At 29.2% G+C, this 14,345-nt stretch overlaps 1 protein-coding gene across 5 annotated transcripts in view; it reads left to right on the forward strand.

Annotated features, from left to right (window-relative positions):
* Positions 1-14,345, forward strand: part of Pax (paxillin) — a 73,424-nt gene that overhangs the window by 52,034 nt on the left and 7,045 nt on the right. For all 5 annotated transcript variants that reach the window (XM_088268875.1, XM_088268874.1, XM_088268872.1 and 2 more), the window contains one exon: positions 9,629-9,788. In XM_088268875.1, the coding sequence (XP_088125001.1) occupies positions 9,629-9,788 (160 nt within the window). The remainder of the gene's footprint in view (positions 1-9,628; positions 9,789-14,345) is intronic.

A 14,345-nucleotide genomic window follows, 5' to 3' on the forward strand; every position in this document is an offset into this window, starting at 1 on the left:
TTTTATAATTAAAATCTAACTTGGTTTTAAAATCACTATAAATATTTTATTATAACTTAATTATAATGTCTACCGGTGTCGAAGCTAACCGCTTTTTTATCAAGGATTTATCAGTCTTGATAAAGAAGCGGTTAGCTTCGAAACCGGTAGACATTATAATTAAGTTATTATAAAATATTTGTAGTGATATTAAAACAAAGTTACATTTTAATTATAACATATTAACAGTTCATTCATTTTGTACAGGGTCTGTTTTTTTGTACGTGCTATATTTCAGCTATGTTTTAGAACCATTAAGATAATAGGTAATAAAAAACCAAAACAAAATACACGAATTATCGGGTTGCAATGGATGGTTTAAAATGAATATTTATTTGATACTGACATTTAGCATTAAATATATAAATTTTAAGCCAATTCGAAAAATAAATCGCATCATAAGCACCTATTACAATATTAATATTTTAATATAATCTTACAAATTTTAAATATTTTTTTATATGATATTATATCTACAACGAGTTGTTGGAATCAAAATAGCTATTCTGAAAAAATATTAAACATTGTAATATGACTACAACCACGTGGTCTATAATGAAAAGTAGTTCTTGTTATTCTCGAACTGTTTGTATTGTTCAGTAAAAGTGCGTCTGGCAGATGCAGACCCCCGAACTATTCCACTAAATAATTTGGAGTGTAGCCCAAGTATTTCATTGTGTTACGTTCATAAATATTTACACGAGTAGCTATATGTACATTTTTCTAAAAGAAAAATTCCATTTATATTTACCTTTGTTCTCTAGCTTAACTCTTTCAATCGCAACAGCATTAAAAATAAATATTTAATTTAATAACTTATTTAAAAAATATATTTCGGGAATTAAAATAAACATGAAATGAATAAAAAACACTGTTATATCCTTTTTTAATTATTAAAAATAGTGTTTCCCCGTATGGTAGTATAATAGTAAAGAATGGGCTGTTTTTTTTAAATGTTTTATGCCCCAAATGATAAAAAGAGCACTGCATTAAAATACGAGAGGGCGTCATCTTAATCGGTGATACTCTAAAAAAGACAAATCCAGAGTACCAAATAATCATTACTCGGAATCAAACTTAAATTCTTCCACATATAATATATTTATACATTCTAATCCAATATACTCGTATTATATAGTATTTATACCTGGCCACACGTTGCAGCTGCTTAGTCTGGTTAAATGAAAAAGAAAGAATTAACAAAGAAAGCAAACATTTCTAATACATGTTTCATTTCACATTATTTTCGAAGAAAATATTTAAAATCAATTTAACAACAATGTAATCGAAAACATTGAGAAAACTAAGAGGCAGCAGCTGTCAAGATGCACGCTTTTTGCCTTGAATGTATTGCGTGTGCTGCTGTTACGTTTGATAGATCGGGTTACCATTGCAGTAAAATATATGTTTTTATCTGTCACTGGTTAAAACACCCGATACCTCCATTTTTACTTAAAATTGGTGAATAACTTAAGAAGATTTTAGGTTTTGAACAAACCACCTTTTCTTTTTATATACAGTACAACCTCTCATAACGAGTAATTCGCACAACGAGCAAAAAATGTGAAAAAGATAATGCCTTCACGTGCGACATTTCGTATAACGAGTTACAGACAAAGGTCCCCTTTTCACGAAAAATGTTCGCTAAACGAGTAAGATTTTGAAACGAATTATTCTCGTTATGAGAGGTTCCACTGTATATTGTACATACACTTATTAGTTATCTAGTATTATTTCGTATATCTGAATTCCTGTATACAAAATACAGTTTTGTTATTTTCTTTTTTCTTTTGTTTTTGGTATTATTATAATTGACTCTCTCGTTTCATAAGTATTAATTTAAAGAAAATGATGACATATGAGAACCTACCATTATGCAGTATTTTTATAATGGAAAGGTTCTTATTTCGGGATGGATTTATGTAGGTACTCATTTTTTAAATGTATGTATGTACGAGCCACAAATCCTTGACGTCCGTCTCTCTTCCTCTTTAACCGTCCTCTTTAACCGTCCTCTTTAACGGCCGAGTTGTCACCGGTTACACCACATCTAGCTTTATGATCTCCTGAATGTCTACTTTTTTTCACGTCCCCCCCCGCGATGTTCGCGAGGAACTTTGCTAACATTTATTTGCGGCGAATTTTGAATATTGTTTATTTATCTCGAAATCTCCAAGGCGAGTTTAATAGATAAAATCGTAAAAATAGAATAGAGATGCTTTACACAAATAAACTTACATTTTACTAGATGTTATAGGAAAATTCCAGTCTGAATTGGTGAGGTGAGCTTTAGAATTCTTTCATATCTATAAATTCATTTATCGAAATCAGTTTCTTCTTTATAACTATTTAAAAGGCTTTAAGCTTTTTGTGAGCTTTCATAAATATGAATGAGATATTACATAAATGAATCATTCTCTCAAAATATTTACAAAAGTAGGTACATTTCATCTTTTTCAGTATAAAATCCAATGAAATTTTATCATATCTAACAGCCCTTATAGACACTTAAATGAATTGCGAATTAAAATGGCAGTCCATCCGATTTATCGTTATCCGCGATGCCGGCGAAATTCTGTATCTGTTACAAGAGGAAGTTTCATTATTATTTTTGTTAGCATTCAAACATGAGACATCGCACCATCAAAATAATAACTGTGCTCACAGAGATAGAACTTCGCTGGCACCAGGAATCACAGATTATCTGGATGACCAGCTATCTTAATTCGAAAACTCACTCGTGTGTCTTTAAAGGGAATGATAATTATGATAAATAAATACAGTGGAAACGAAACGTCCAATGTTGATTTGTAAAAAAAGCTCTAATAAAGAAATTTCCTATTATATTAATGTAATCTTGGTACATGAAATTCGTTCATTCTGCCATTACGGATTGTAAGAAAGACGACAGTCATGTATTGTTTTCATTGCAGCAAAAACAATCCTCACAAAAGTTTTATGTTTTTATTAACAAATTTTTTGTCGCTCTTGGTTCTTATCCTATTTTCTGCAAAAAAAAAAACATTTAATTTTTTGAAATCTTAAATACCTAGAGAGTATTTTGTACTATCCATACGTTTCTTTGAAAAGAAGGAAAGTTGCAAACTGCTGTATGACCACATTCACTCGTTGTGGTTTTCTCCTCGGTCTTAAAATAACTACAACCTCAAATGTTGGTCGTCCAAAGATAACATAATCATTCATTCTGCCATAACGCATTATTTATTTAACCTTCAAGTTAGCAAGGTTAAAATGGTGCACTCTTCCCCAATGCGAGTACGTGTGCAACTCCTGTTTATTTTTTTGTTTTGTTTTTTTTTTATCGTACTGAATATTTTATTTATAAGGTGAGGTGGACAAATAATCCAATAAAATATCCTTGATATGTATATATATATATATATATATATATATATATATATATATATATATATATATATATATATATATATATATATATATATATATGTATATATGTATATATGTATATATATATATATATATATATATATATAAATATATATATATATATATATATATATATATATATATATAATATATATATATATATATATATATATATATATATATATATATATATATATATATATATATATTATATATATATATATATATATATTATATATATATATATATATATATATATATATATATATATATATATATATATATATATATATATATGTATATATATATAAATTCATATTTAATTTGTTTTTTTGTTTTGTTTTTTTTTTTATCGTACTGAATATTTTATTTATAAGGTGAGGTGGACAAATAATCCAATAAAATATCCTTGATATGTATATATATATATATATATATATATATATATATATATATATATATATATATATATATATATATATATATATATATATATATATATATATGTATATATGTATATATGTATATATATATATATATATATATATATATATATAAATATATATATATATATATATATATATATATATATATATATATATATATATATATATATATTTATATATATATATATATATATATATATATATATATATATATATATATATATATATATATATATATATATATATATATATGTGTATATATATATATATATATATATGTATATATATATATAAATTCATATTTAATTTGTTAAATGAAATAGAGATTTTTTGATACCCAAATGCGAATTCTCAGATGTTTCTGCGAAAGTTGGTTGAAAGAGTTCTCTTGTAGTATTTCACACTCGAGTAATTTCCCTAAATTGGCAATAGTAATAAAATATGATTCACGGTTATATCGTGACGCGTTTGAGCGTGTAATAAGCGGAATAAATGAAATCGTCTCAGCAGATTGGCCGCAAAAGACGTTATGAATTCAATGTCCGAAATGTCGTCCTGTAAATTGTTCTCGTGAACTTCACAAATTGCCGTGTCTCGTATTTGGACCGTCTCCAAGATGAGTCCATTCGTCAGTGTCACTATTTGCTGGGGCATTTGTTCCATTGATATTACCAGCCTGTTGAATTCAATCCGCTTCCGACGTCTTCAGTGCATGTTTTACGATTCCGGGAATGCTTTATTTTATCATTATTTATTGCTTCTTTTTATACTTCGAGATAAATATAATACCTTCACCTAAATGTTGGATACATTAGAATCTTCCAGGTTCAAAAACTAAACCGCTATTAATTTCAGAACATAACAGCTCGCTGTAAAATCATCTATTTTTAGGTTCTATTTGGTCTGGAAGGCCATTTTATTAATTTCGACTGGCATTTCGATCAAATGTTTACCGTGGAGTTAGAGAACGTTTAAGTTATAACTAGGACTTACTAGTTTATAAAATAAAACAGCTAGCACAATCTTAACTAAAACAAAATAAAATAATGACTTGAAACATTTTTTATTTAGGTCAGTGCGGGGTCGCTTGTAAAATCCGCATGTATCGTTTCTTTCTGTGCAACCGCTACATATTTTGGTATCGTCGTGTAGAGGAATGAAGCCAGTACTCGATCAGATGTCAGAGTAAATTCTCTCAAACGCGAACACTCTCGCTCGGATCGACAAACGTCCTGCCGAGCTACGCCTCTATGAACGTACGAGGATTTATTTAGCTCCGATTGCGTCATAATAAGACGCACGGCTAGGACGGTTGCAAAAATAAAAGCGATATAACTGATGCACGCTTAAGCACATAAAAGTTCTGTATTTGGTTGTCATTTTCGGCCCATACATCTTCTGCAGCACACACAAGACATTTTACGTAGGTACCTCACTCTCACTGCGTCCCCGATACAACTTATCTATTTTTACTATGTAAGTAAGCGTTGTTTTCGTTCATTGTAAGACATCTTTAAGGCTCTCCGGTGACTATCAATAAATTTGACTCTACTTGACTAAACTTGACTTATATTTACTGATGCTCGCCACTGAGGTAAACATGTATTTTTTAATGTAGCAAAGGGGCCTAAATTAACTTATGTTTAAGGTCTTACGAGGGTGACCAAAACACTAATCGCTTATAATGATAAAAATATTTGGGTTGAATTTAAAGGCCATACTGAAAGTCCTCAAATACCATATGTTGCCGTGTCTCTTACCGAAATTATAGATTGTAGATTATTTCAGGGTCTTTCAGTAACGTATTTATAATATTTAGCTCATCTTATCTTATCTATATATTATTACCTTTCCTTGTACAGTTTTTTTTTCCAAATTATAAAACCGAAGTGATCTTTCTTCACGTTCGCCATGGTTTTATTATAAAATTTACATCAGTTTAATATCATTGTAGCACAAATTTTGTTATTTGTGTAAACGTTCTATGGATTCTGTAATATCAACAAGAAACATTGCCAGTTGCCAGTATACTCGTATATTATTTGACTATAAAATTGAAAGATGCGCATTTGGCCGAATGATTATTATTTCATTTCATGTAAACAAAATTGCGTTTCGTTTCAATCATTATAATTTCAATATTAAATGTCTGCAATACGTTAATTGAGATGGTGTTTATTTAAAAAAACTACAACTTTATTTTAGATCATAATTTAGTCATCAAATAACTGTTTTTTGTTGTTTTTAATATTTTTTCCTCCGGGGTGTATTTTCCATCAAATGAACACCTTGTCCAACAACAAAAAAAACTTGTTAAAATCTTTATTTTACTTAGTTGATACTACTATTTTTAAATGTATTGAGACACGTGTTTCGATGCATTCCGCATCATTATCAAACACAATCAAAATACATTTTTAACAAATAGTGGTATTTACCAAGTAAATTTTGAATTAAAAATACATATATATTATAAGTGACTGCCGAATCAATTTATGAAAAGATAAAAACTATTACATGTGACGAGAATCCCCTTAGTTGATTTAAATAATTAAACCATATAGTAGGTATTTAATTTTAATTTTTTCTTCCATTTGATCATTACGTAGGTACTTATTTTATAATATACTATCTGCAAAACTTTCGGCTACAATATTCTCGATAGTGTGATGCTTCTACATTTCTTCGACACTTCTTGGGAGACATGTCTATTCCTACAGAATAATCGCTCCCGACAGCCGAGTTGCTTTTCACGTAAATTTACCTTTTTATAAATTTCCGGTGGTGCGATTGAATCAGGAACAGCGAAGATGACCTCTGTATGTCAAATTTTAATAACGTTGATAAAATATAGAATTAGCTAAGCATATGCTCCCAATGTGTTCATGACGCGGCGTATTAATAGTTGCAAACTCACCCCGCGAAGTTATATGTTCTGGCAGTTACCTGTTTATTTATTTTTCGTCGACAGTTTTCAGGGTATATTTATTTTTATTCCGTATCGTAAGTATTTACGTGTGTTTACGTACGCTGTTATCATATTTTATGTCTTTCGTATGATTTTTCGAACGTACCTATTTGGCTAATAGAAAATACATTTATTTATAAGAATTTCACGATCGGTACTTATTTACGATATCATTAGTAAACTGACACATTTTTGTTGTGAACAACATAGGTTTTTTTTGGCAATACACATTTAATGCGAATAATGATATTTTGAGTTAAAAAGTTAAAAAAAAAAATCGAGTTTTAAATGGATCATCATAACTCAACCCTTGAAAAAAACACTTACAGAAGCTTTAATCGAAAACTACCTCCCTTACCTAGATGTGATTTAAAGACCTTAAGTCTTTTTCAGACCCATTCTTGGAAATAAAAAAAAGATAAGAATATTAAGCTTAATTAACCATTTTTACTTTATTATACTAATACTTTCAATCGCTCGCGGATTCATTTGACTAATTTCATTTTACTGCTTCCAATCTCCTTATCATTGCGGGTATAACATTCTTCACCTTCAACACTTCACAAATTTTAACGATTATGAAATATTTAAGTTAGCTTAATTTTGATTGGCATGGCCTAAAGTCGCGCCCCAACGGAAAATCCGGCCACCGGCTCTACCCTGTTTTCATTGTCCCGTTGTACCTGAAAACCCAGGAAGCTTGAATAAATTGCGTGTATATGTAGTTTTTACATTACACAGCGCATGGTAGTTTAATAGGATTTTTTTAAAAAGGCAACGTTTGCCATTATTACAAAATACCGACAGAATGACCGTTCCTGTCGTTAATTTTTTTTAACGTTTTTCGGCGTAGGAAGTATACAATTAGTCAAATGAAGAATCACCGTGGTCACATCAGTACTAATTTGTTGCAGGCGTCAGTTTGTCACACGACTAAAAATATAATGATGTAAGCAGGTATAACTACCTACACTATTAACAGAGAAAAATAGGTATTTCTTACTTTATCTGATGCATCGGTCTCTATAAATCAGTTCACACCTTGACTACACTTAACTTTCGTCCTAAAGCCTGTAACATACTCGTATATCCTTAACAGAAGAAATGTAAGCTATATACGTGTTACCAAGATTTTTTTGTTGATTTATACATAATACAATCATCTATGGTATTTTTGTATTTGTACTCCTTTGCGATCTGTTATTTGCAGTATCAGTTTAGAAGGACGAAGATGTTTACCCATTTTTTAAGTAGAAACCTGATTGAAATTTAACTGAAACCTGTCTCAGTTTTTTTTTTATATTGCCTGCATTTTCCGTACCAATTTTCTTTTTCGTTCATTATTTCGATCCGGCCCGAGGCGCCTTGCGTCATGTCATTATTAATAGACCTCGTTAAGTGGTCTTCCTGTCAAGCATTACTCCATTTTATTACTTTATTTTCCATGTTATATACAATAATATATATATCAAAGCTCAACGATGTCCATGACATGCGATTGTGAGCGAATATCAATTTAGGCGGATCCACTTCTCGTGTTATTTAGCAATATTAAAAAAAAACTAATCTATGGACAAACTTCAATAGGATTATCACTTTTATGAAATACAAATTACAAAATGTAAAATCAGGTTAATCTAGTGGGTGAATGAAATGATATAAAATAAATATAAAATAATTTACTTCACCTGCGCTAAGATATCAAAAAAAAAAATCTAGGGCATTGTTATTTGTTTCAGATATTATTAAAATTTTATTACTATCCAGGCGATATCCGAGTGCACAATTTGACATTTCGCCAACCGACTTAAATATTTCTGGAATTATTTTGAGTTTGCTGTCTTAAACAATAATAAATTTATACGGTTTCTTAGACTTTTTAAATGTATTTAACTTTAAAAAATAAAATAAATACTCAGTTTTTACTAGAGGTTTTAAATGTGTAATAAACGTGATGTATTAAAATGTATATTTTTTCCTAATTGTTACATAAATATTTCGTACTTTTAAACTTTAACTCATTTTTTATAAATGATAATCTTTTGAAATACAGATAATCCTCTTTTCCAAAACTTGCCAACATATTGGTAGTGGAAGATGTCGAGAGGAAACTTATGTAAAAATAAATTTATAATGGAGTTAATCGCGACAAGAAGGATTAAGACATTTGTTGTGGATTTACTGTGTAGTTATAAAAAAATATCGCAGACTTTTCGGTATTTTTCTTAGAAATTATAAATGTTGTGACTTTTGGTGAGTTCAGGAGGCTGGATGATTTTGTAAATTATATATATATATATATATATATATATATATATATATATATATATATATATATATATATATATATATATATATATATGTATATATATACATATATATATATATATATATATATATATATATATATATATATATATATATATATATATATATATATACATATATATATATATATATATATATATATATATATATATATATATATATATATATATATATATACATATATATATATATATACATATATATATATATATATATATATATATATATATATATATATATATATATATATATATATATATATATATATATATTTTTACGTTTTTTTTTGAAAAAGCAAAGAATAAAACATAAAGTAAAATGGAGTCCTACAAATTAAACGCCAAATCAATAAATAATAATAATTTGGTTACCAATATCCTTCAAAGAGAGGTAATCATACCATTGACTTAACGTATAAACATTATTTTTTGTTTCACAGCCGACGTACCAGAACCAGAACTCGCTGATGAGCGAGAGGATGGTCAGCAAGTCGTACTCCACGCAGCAGGCTGGCTCCGGGGGGAGGGGCACTGGGAACCTGTCCGAGCTGGACACGCTGCTGCACGACCTGAGCAGCGCTCGCGTGTCCGACAACAGAGGTAAGTCTGGAAACTCAGCCCGCCTGGGACTAAATCACACCCATCCCATCATCTCCGCCGTAGAGAAAATGTTTGATAATGTTTAACGATACAAAAACGAACAATAGCCAACTCACGAATGCGGTCTCAACATTCACTGGATTAAGAAAAGGCGATAGTCTAATTCCTCGTCCATTTCTATTTGATCTTATAATGGACAAGATGACTGAAAGTGCGACTGACCTTGATCTGGGATACAGAATGAGAGACAAAAAATCAGTGTAGTGTGCTGTGCCAACCTTGCTATACTCATCGCAGAATCTTAAGACGATCTTCAAAGAATGGTCTATAAACTCCATCAAACATCCCTAAAGTATAACATGATGATATCCACAGAGAAAAAAGTCATACAATAAGTAGAAACCCAGTATGATGTAAACTAGTTGTGGAAAATCAAAAAATTGCGCAGGTAATGGAGTTCAAGTATCTGGGAGTTTACATCAGTAGCACTAGCAACCTCTTTGATGAGACTCTAAGATAACTAAATACCATTATATGAGATCGATTTTATACTATCCCGTAATTTTTTTACACACATAAATACCGCTAATTCGTTCTCCTTGAAATGAAGATGTCAATGGAGATGTCACATTCTTAAATAGGACGGCATTATGAAGCCTCTTACGTACTAGTAGTGTGTTGATAAATCAAAATGGACCTTACGTTTCCGAATTTTAACATATTTGTAATTTACGTAATATTATTTTAGTACATACATATTTACATTTATTTGTGTAAATAAAATGATCATATTTATTTACGTGATGTTCTGGGATTTTGCTGAAAATCCATCGTTTAACTAGTCCCTAGGCACAGAAGCATCTTCTTCCGCCGACGTTAAGTTTCAACACCTTGAGCAATTGTGAAAAGATCGATGGTGAAAACTTTTTAACTATTTCGGTATTACGAGTACATAAACATTTATGCACTTTTCTGCTCTCTTCTTAATTAATAAAATAATTTAGTTTGCCATCAATAATTGGTTTACACTGGAAAGCGTTTTAAATAATTTTATTTGATTTAAAATGGCAATTTTTATTCAATTTTTTTATTAAAATGGGAGTCGTAATAATCGGCGGGTATGTATGAGAAGATGCATGAACGTGGAAGAGGCGAAGAATGTTTGCAAAGACAGAGTGGTGTGGCGGTTTATTCTCTCTGCCTACCCCTGCAGGGAAGCGGCGTGATGGTTAATCAATTTTTATTCATGAATGCTGGATTAACACTTTTAAGAGTTCATATAAAACTTTCCGAAAATTAAGTAATTTGTATTTCATCAATGGGTGGAATGTTACGCAGTGTATAAAGTGATCACTTAAACCCGGCAATGACAGGTCGTAAGTCCTATAAATGCCCAGACTTCTCTTTATCGCCACTTAAATAAAATTCTTCATCTGTATTGAGAAATCAATAGTTAACGAGTTTAAATTGTTTTGAGCGAAAATGGGTTTTTTTAACCGAAAAAAACAGTTTAAAGTTTTTTCTTCTTTTTCTATTGCACTGATCGAGTTTCAAAGTAAAAGATGATGATGTATTTTTTTACATTAGAAATCTGTGCATGTGAAATATTTTTAGAATTGGTAAATGATTTTTAATTAAAAATTTTACTGAGTAAATACCACTATTTCTTAAAATCTACTGTGACACGTGCTTCGTTGCATTCCGCATCATTTTAAAACACCGTATGTGAAGCTAATTCTAAATTTTAGAGTTGGGTCCTTGGGACGTTGAAGGTTGAAGAGGGGGTAGGAGCTGTTTCTTATTTTTATTTATTTATTTAATTATTTTTTTATTTCTTATCAGTGGGTACATAGACAATAGGGGGATGCTTTAGTCATTTTCGTATTGTTAATTATGGGTTTATTGTTATTTATATTTTTATGAATTTCTATTGTTTCAAAATGTTGTTATTTATGGCTTTACCACAAAGTGACGAATTAATTAATTAAATTGGTAAATAATTTATGAATGTGTCCAAAAATAATGCTTCAGGTGACTATTTGCCGGACACGAATTTTCATGCCTATGAAAAACAAGTCGTAATTATGCTAATACAAATTATTAATCGTAATTTTAACTATTTGTTTATTTAGTTCGCGGGTTATTAATCAAACGAATCGTTCACTAAATTGTGGTTCACCTTATTCGACTTTCTATTTATTGGGTTTGGGTTTAAAGGTATTATTCACTCGAAAATGCAAAAAAATCCCATGTGATGCAGTAGAACTTTATGAGATTATTATAAGCTCTTAGTGGACTTCATATCGCATTTTTTTATATTTATGTCGCATTAAAAAAATCCGCGAGATTTCATGAACTACGCGTAGTTTTCAATGCAAATTTTGAGAACTAATGATACCCAAACTATTTTGATTATATATCTATGTATCTAAAAAATACGGATTTTTAAATATTTATATAGTGTATATAAGCAGGTAATTTATTTAAAGATTACCACAGTTAGATTTTGAAAAATATATTTGTTTTTGTAATAATTTCCTAGCTATTTGAAGTATTTTCAAAACAAATTTAATAAAATCGTAGTTATTCATTTCAATGTGTGTCGTAATGTATTTGGGCAGAAGCTCGGTTGGAAACGAAATAAATTCAAGAAATATTTATTTTCAATGAATCTGTTTTTCAAATTTACTATCTCTATAAAAAGTCTAACGTGAAAGTTTCTGAATATAGAAACTTTGCGGGTTATTATTCAATTAAAATAATAATTTGTCCACCTCCATAGCGTAATGGTCAGCATGCTCGACTATCATTCTGGAGGTCCCGGGTTCGATTCCCAGGGGGGGGGGGGTCAAATAAATATAAGTGATTTTTTCACTCTAATATTTATTCAATATCACCCTGAACTGGTACCTGAAGCGGAGGGCTGATCACCTTTCCTTCATGTGTTAACGATCAAGATAACACTGCGTTTATATGCAGTGCCCTATGCACCATTGGGGTGCGGATAAGGGTTTGAAGAAAAAAATAGGCTTGTGAAGAATTTTTAAACAAAAATAAGTAAAATTTCGCAATTTTTACAGAAAACTAATTTAATAAAACTAATTTACTTAAATGTGGATGAACAACTAATTGATAATAAAAAAAGAAATTTCCGTTCTGATAAAAAATGGAAGAATTTAATCGTAATATAATTAATAGTTAAAATTATACTTTTGATTTGTTGATAGTTTCGTCATCCGACTTTTCCGTTTAAGTCATGGTTTGTTGTATTTATTTTTCGTACAGTAGAACGATTCCGGCTTTACTGTACATCATATAGATCTTTCACCGACACCCCCTCACTAGACTTTTTGATGTTTTGCGATCCTAAAATCTGATATGCTGACATGGCCTCGAGTTTTACGATTTTATCTGTTGATCAAAATGTTTACAGACTTATAATAATAATAATTATTATTTTTAGATTGTTTTCCGTTAGGAATGAAGGTATATATATAACTTATGTAGTAGGCAGAATTAATTTAGGAAAAAAATAATACTTTTATACACAGCATGGTGTTTTTTTATTAAATTTCTGTAATTTAAAAATCACTCTGTTTAATAAAATATTTTATTATTATGTGGTTATTGCCAGTTGGCAAATGAATTTAAAAGGAAAAAAAACCTTTTCTGTTGGCGATATATTTTTTCATGTCTTATCCGCAACTAATGTGCATAGGGCACTGGATCGTATCAAGGCGGTGTTACCTTGATAGTTACGGTGTTTAACTACTGTTTTTTACAAGTGGTTATCTCTTCATTCAGTTTATTATTTTCAAAAAAAAATTCCGATATATATATATATATATATATATATATATATATATATATATATATATATATATATATATATATATATATATATATATGCTGGTAGTAATACGATATTTTGTGCATATCTTATAAGATGCTAAATGGTTTACGTTTGAATTTATCTCAGAAATAGAGTAATATAACTGTGTAATAGTGTGTTCAAATTATTTTGAAAAATGATTACAGTTGAAACTTCGCCAGAAACATATAACAGTGCCAGAATATTGTTTATGCTAACAATTTATATTTGAATTATGACCGTAATAAAATTATGCACTTAATTAGCATATTACTTAAGCTATTTCAATGGACACGAGCTCATTAGTTTCCTAATTTTAATTTAAAGTCTTTATTTCATTCACATCATAGGCTTTTTAAAATATAATATTTTCACTCATTTGTAATGAATGGTAATTTTTTGTATATTTTTCAACCTGTTTAAAAATATCACTGTTGTATACCCTTGGGTAATTCAACTGTATAACTGAGATGTGAAAACATATTTATGGGAATACAATACCGATTTTTAAAGTTTAAATTTGTTTTGCAAGCATTATTATTTTTTTATTAAAATCAATTTAATTTCTGTATTGTTTTTTTCATTCAAAGTAAATATTTTGTTTTATATGGTATCTGTGCTATCAATTAGACATTTTTGATTTTATTTCATTTTTATAATACAAACATTTACACTTTCTCTAATTT

Source organism: Brachycentrus maculatus, unplaced genomic scaffold (genome assembly GCF_059751285.1).
Source record: "Brachycentrus maculatus isolate JH-2025_06_01 unplaced genomic scaffold, ASM5975128v1 h1tg000334l, whole genome shotgun sequence".
Classification (NCBI taxonomy): Eukaryota; Metazoa; Arthropoda; class Insecta; order Trichoptera; family Brachycentridae; genus Brachycentrus; species Brachycentrus maculatus.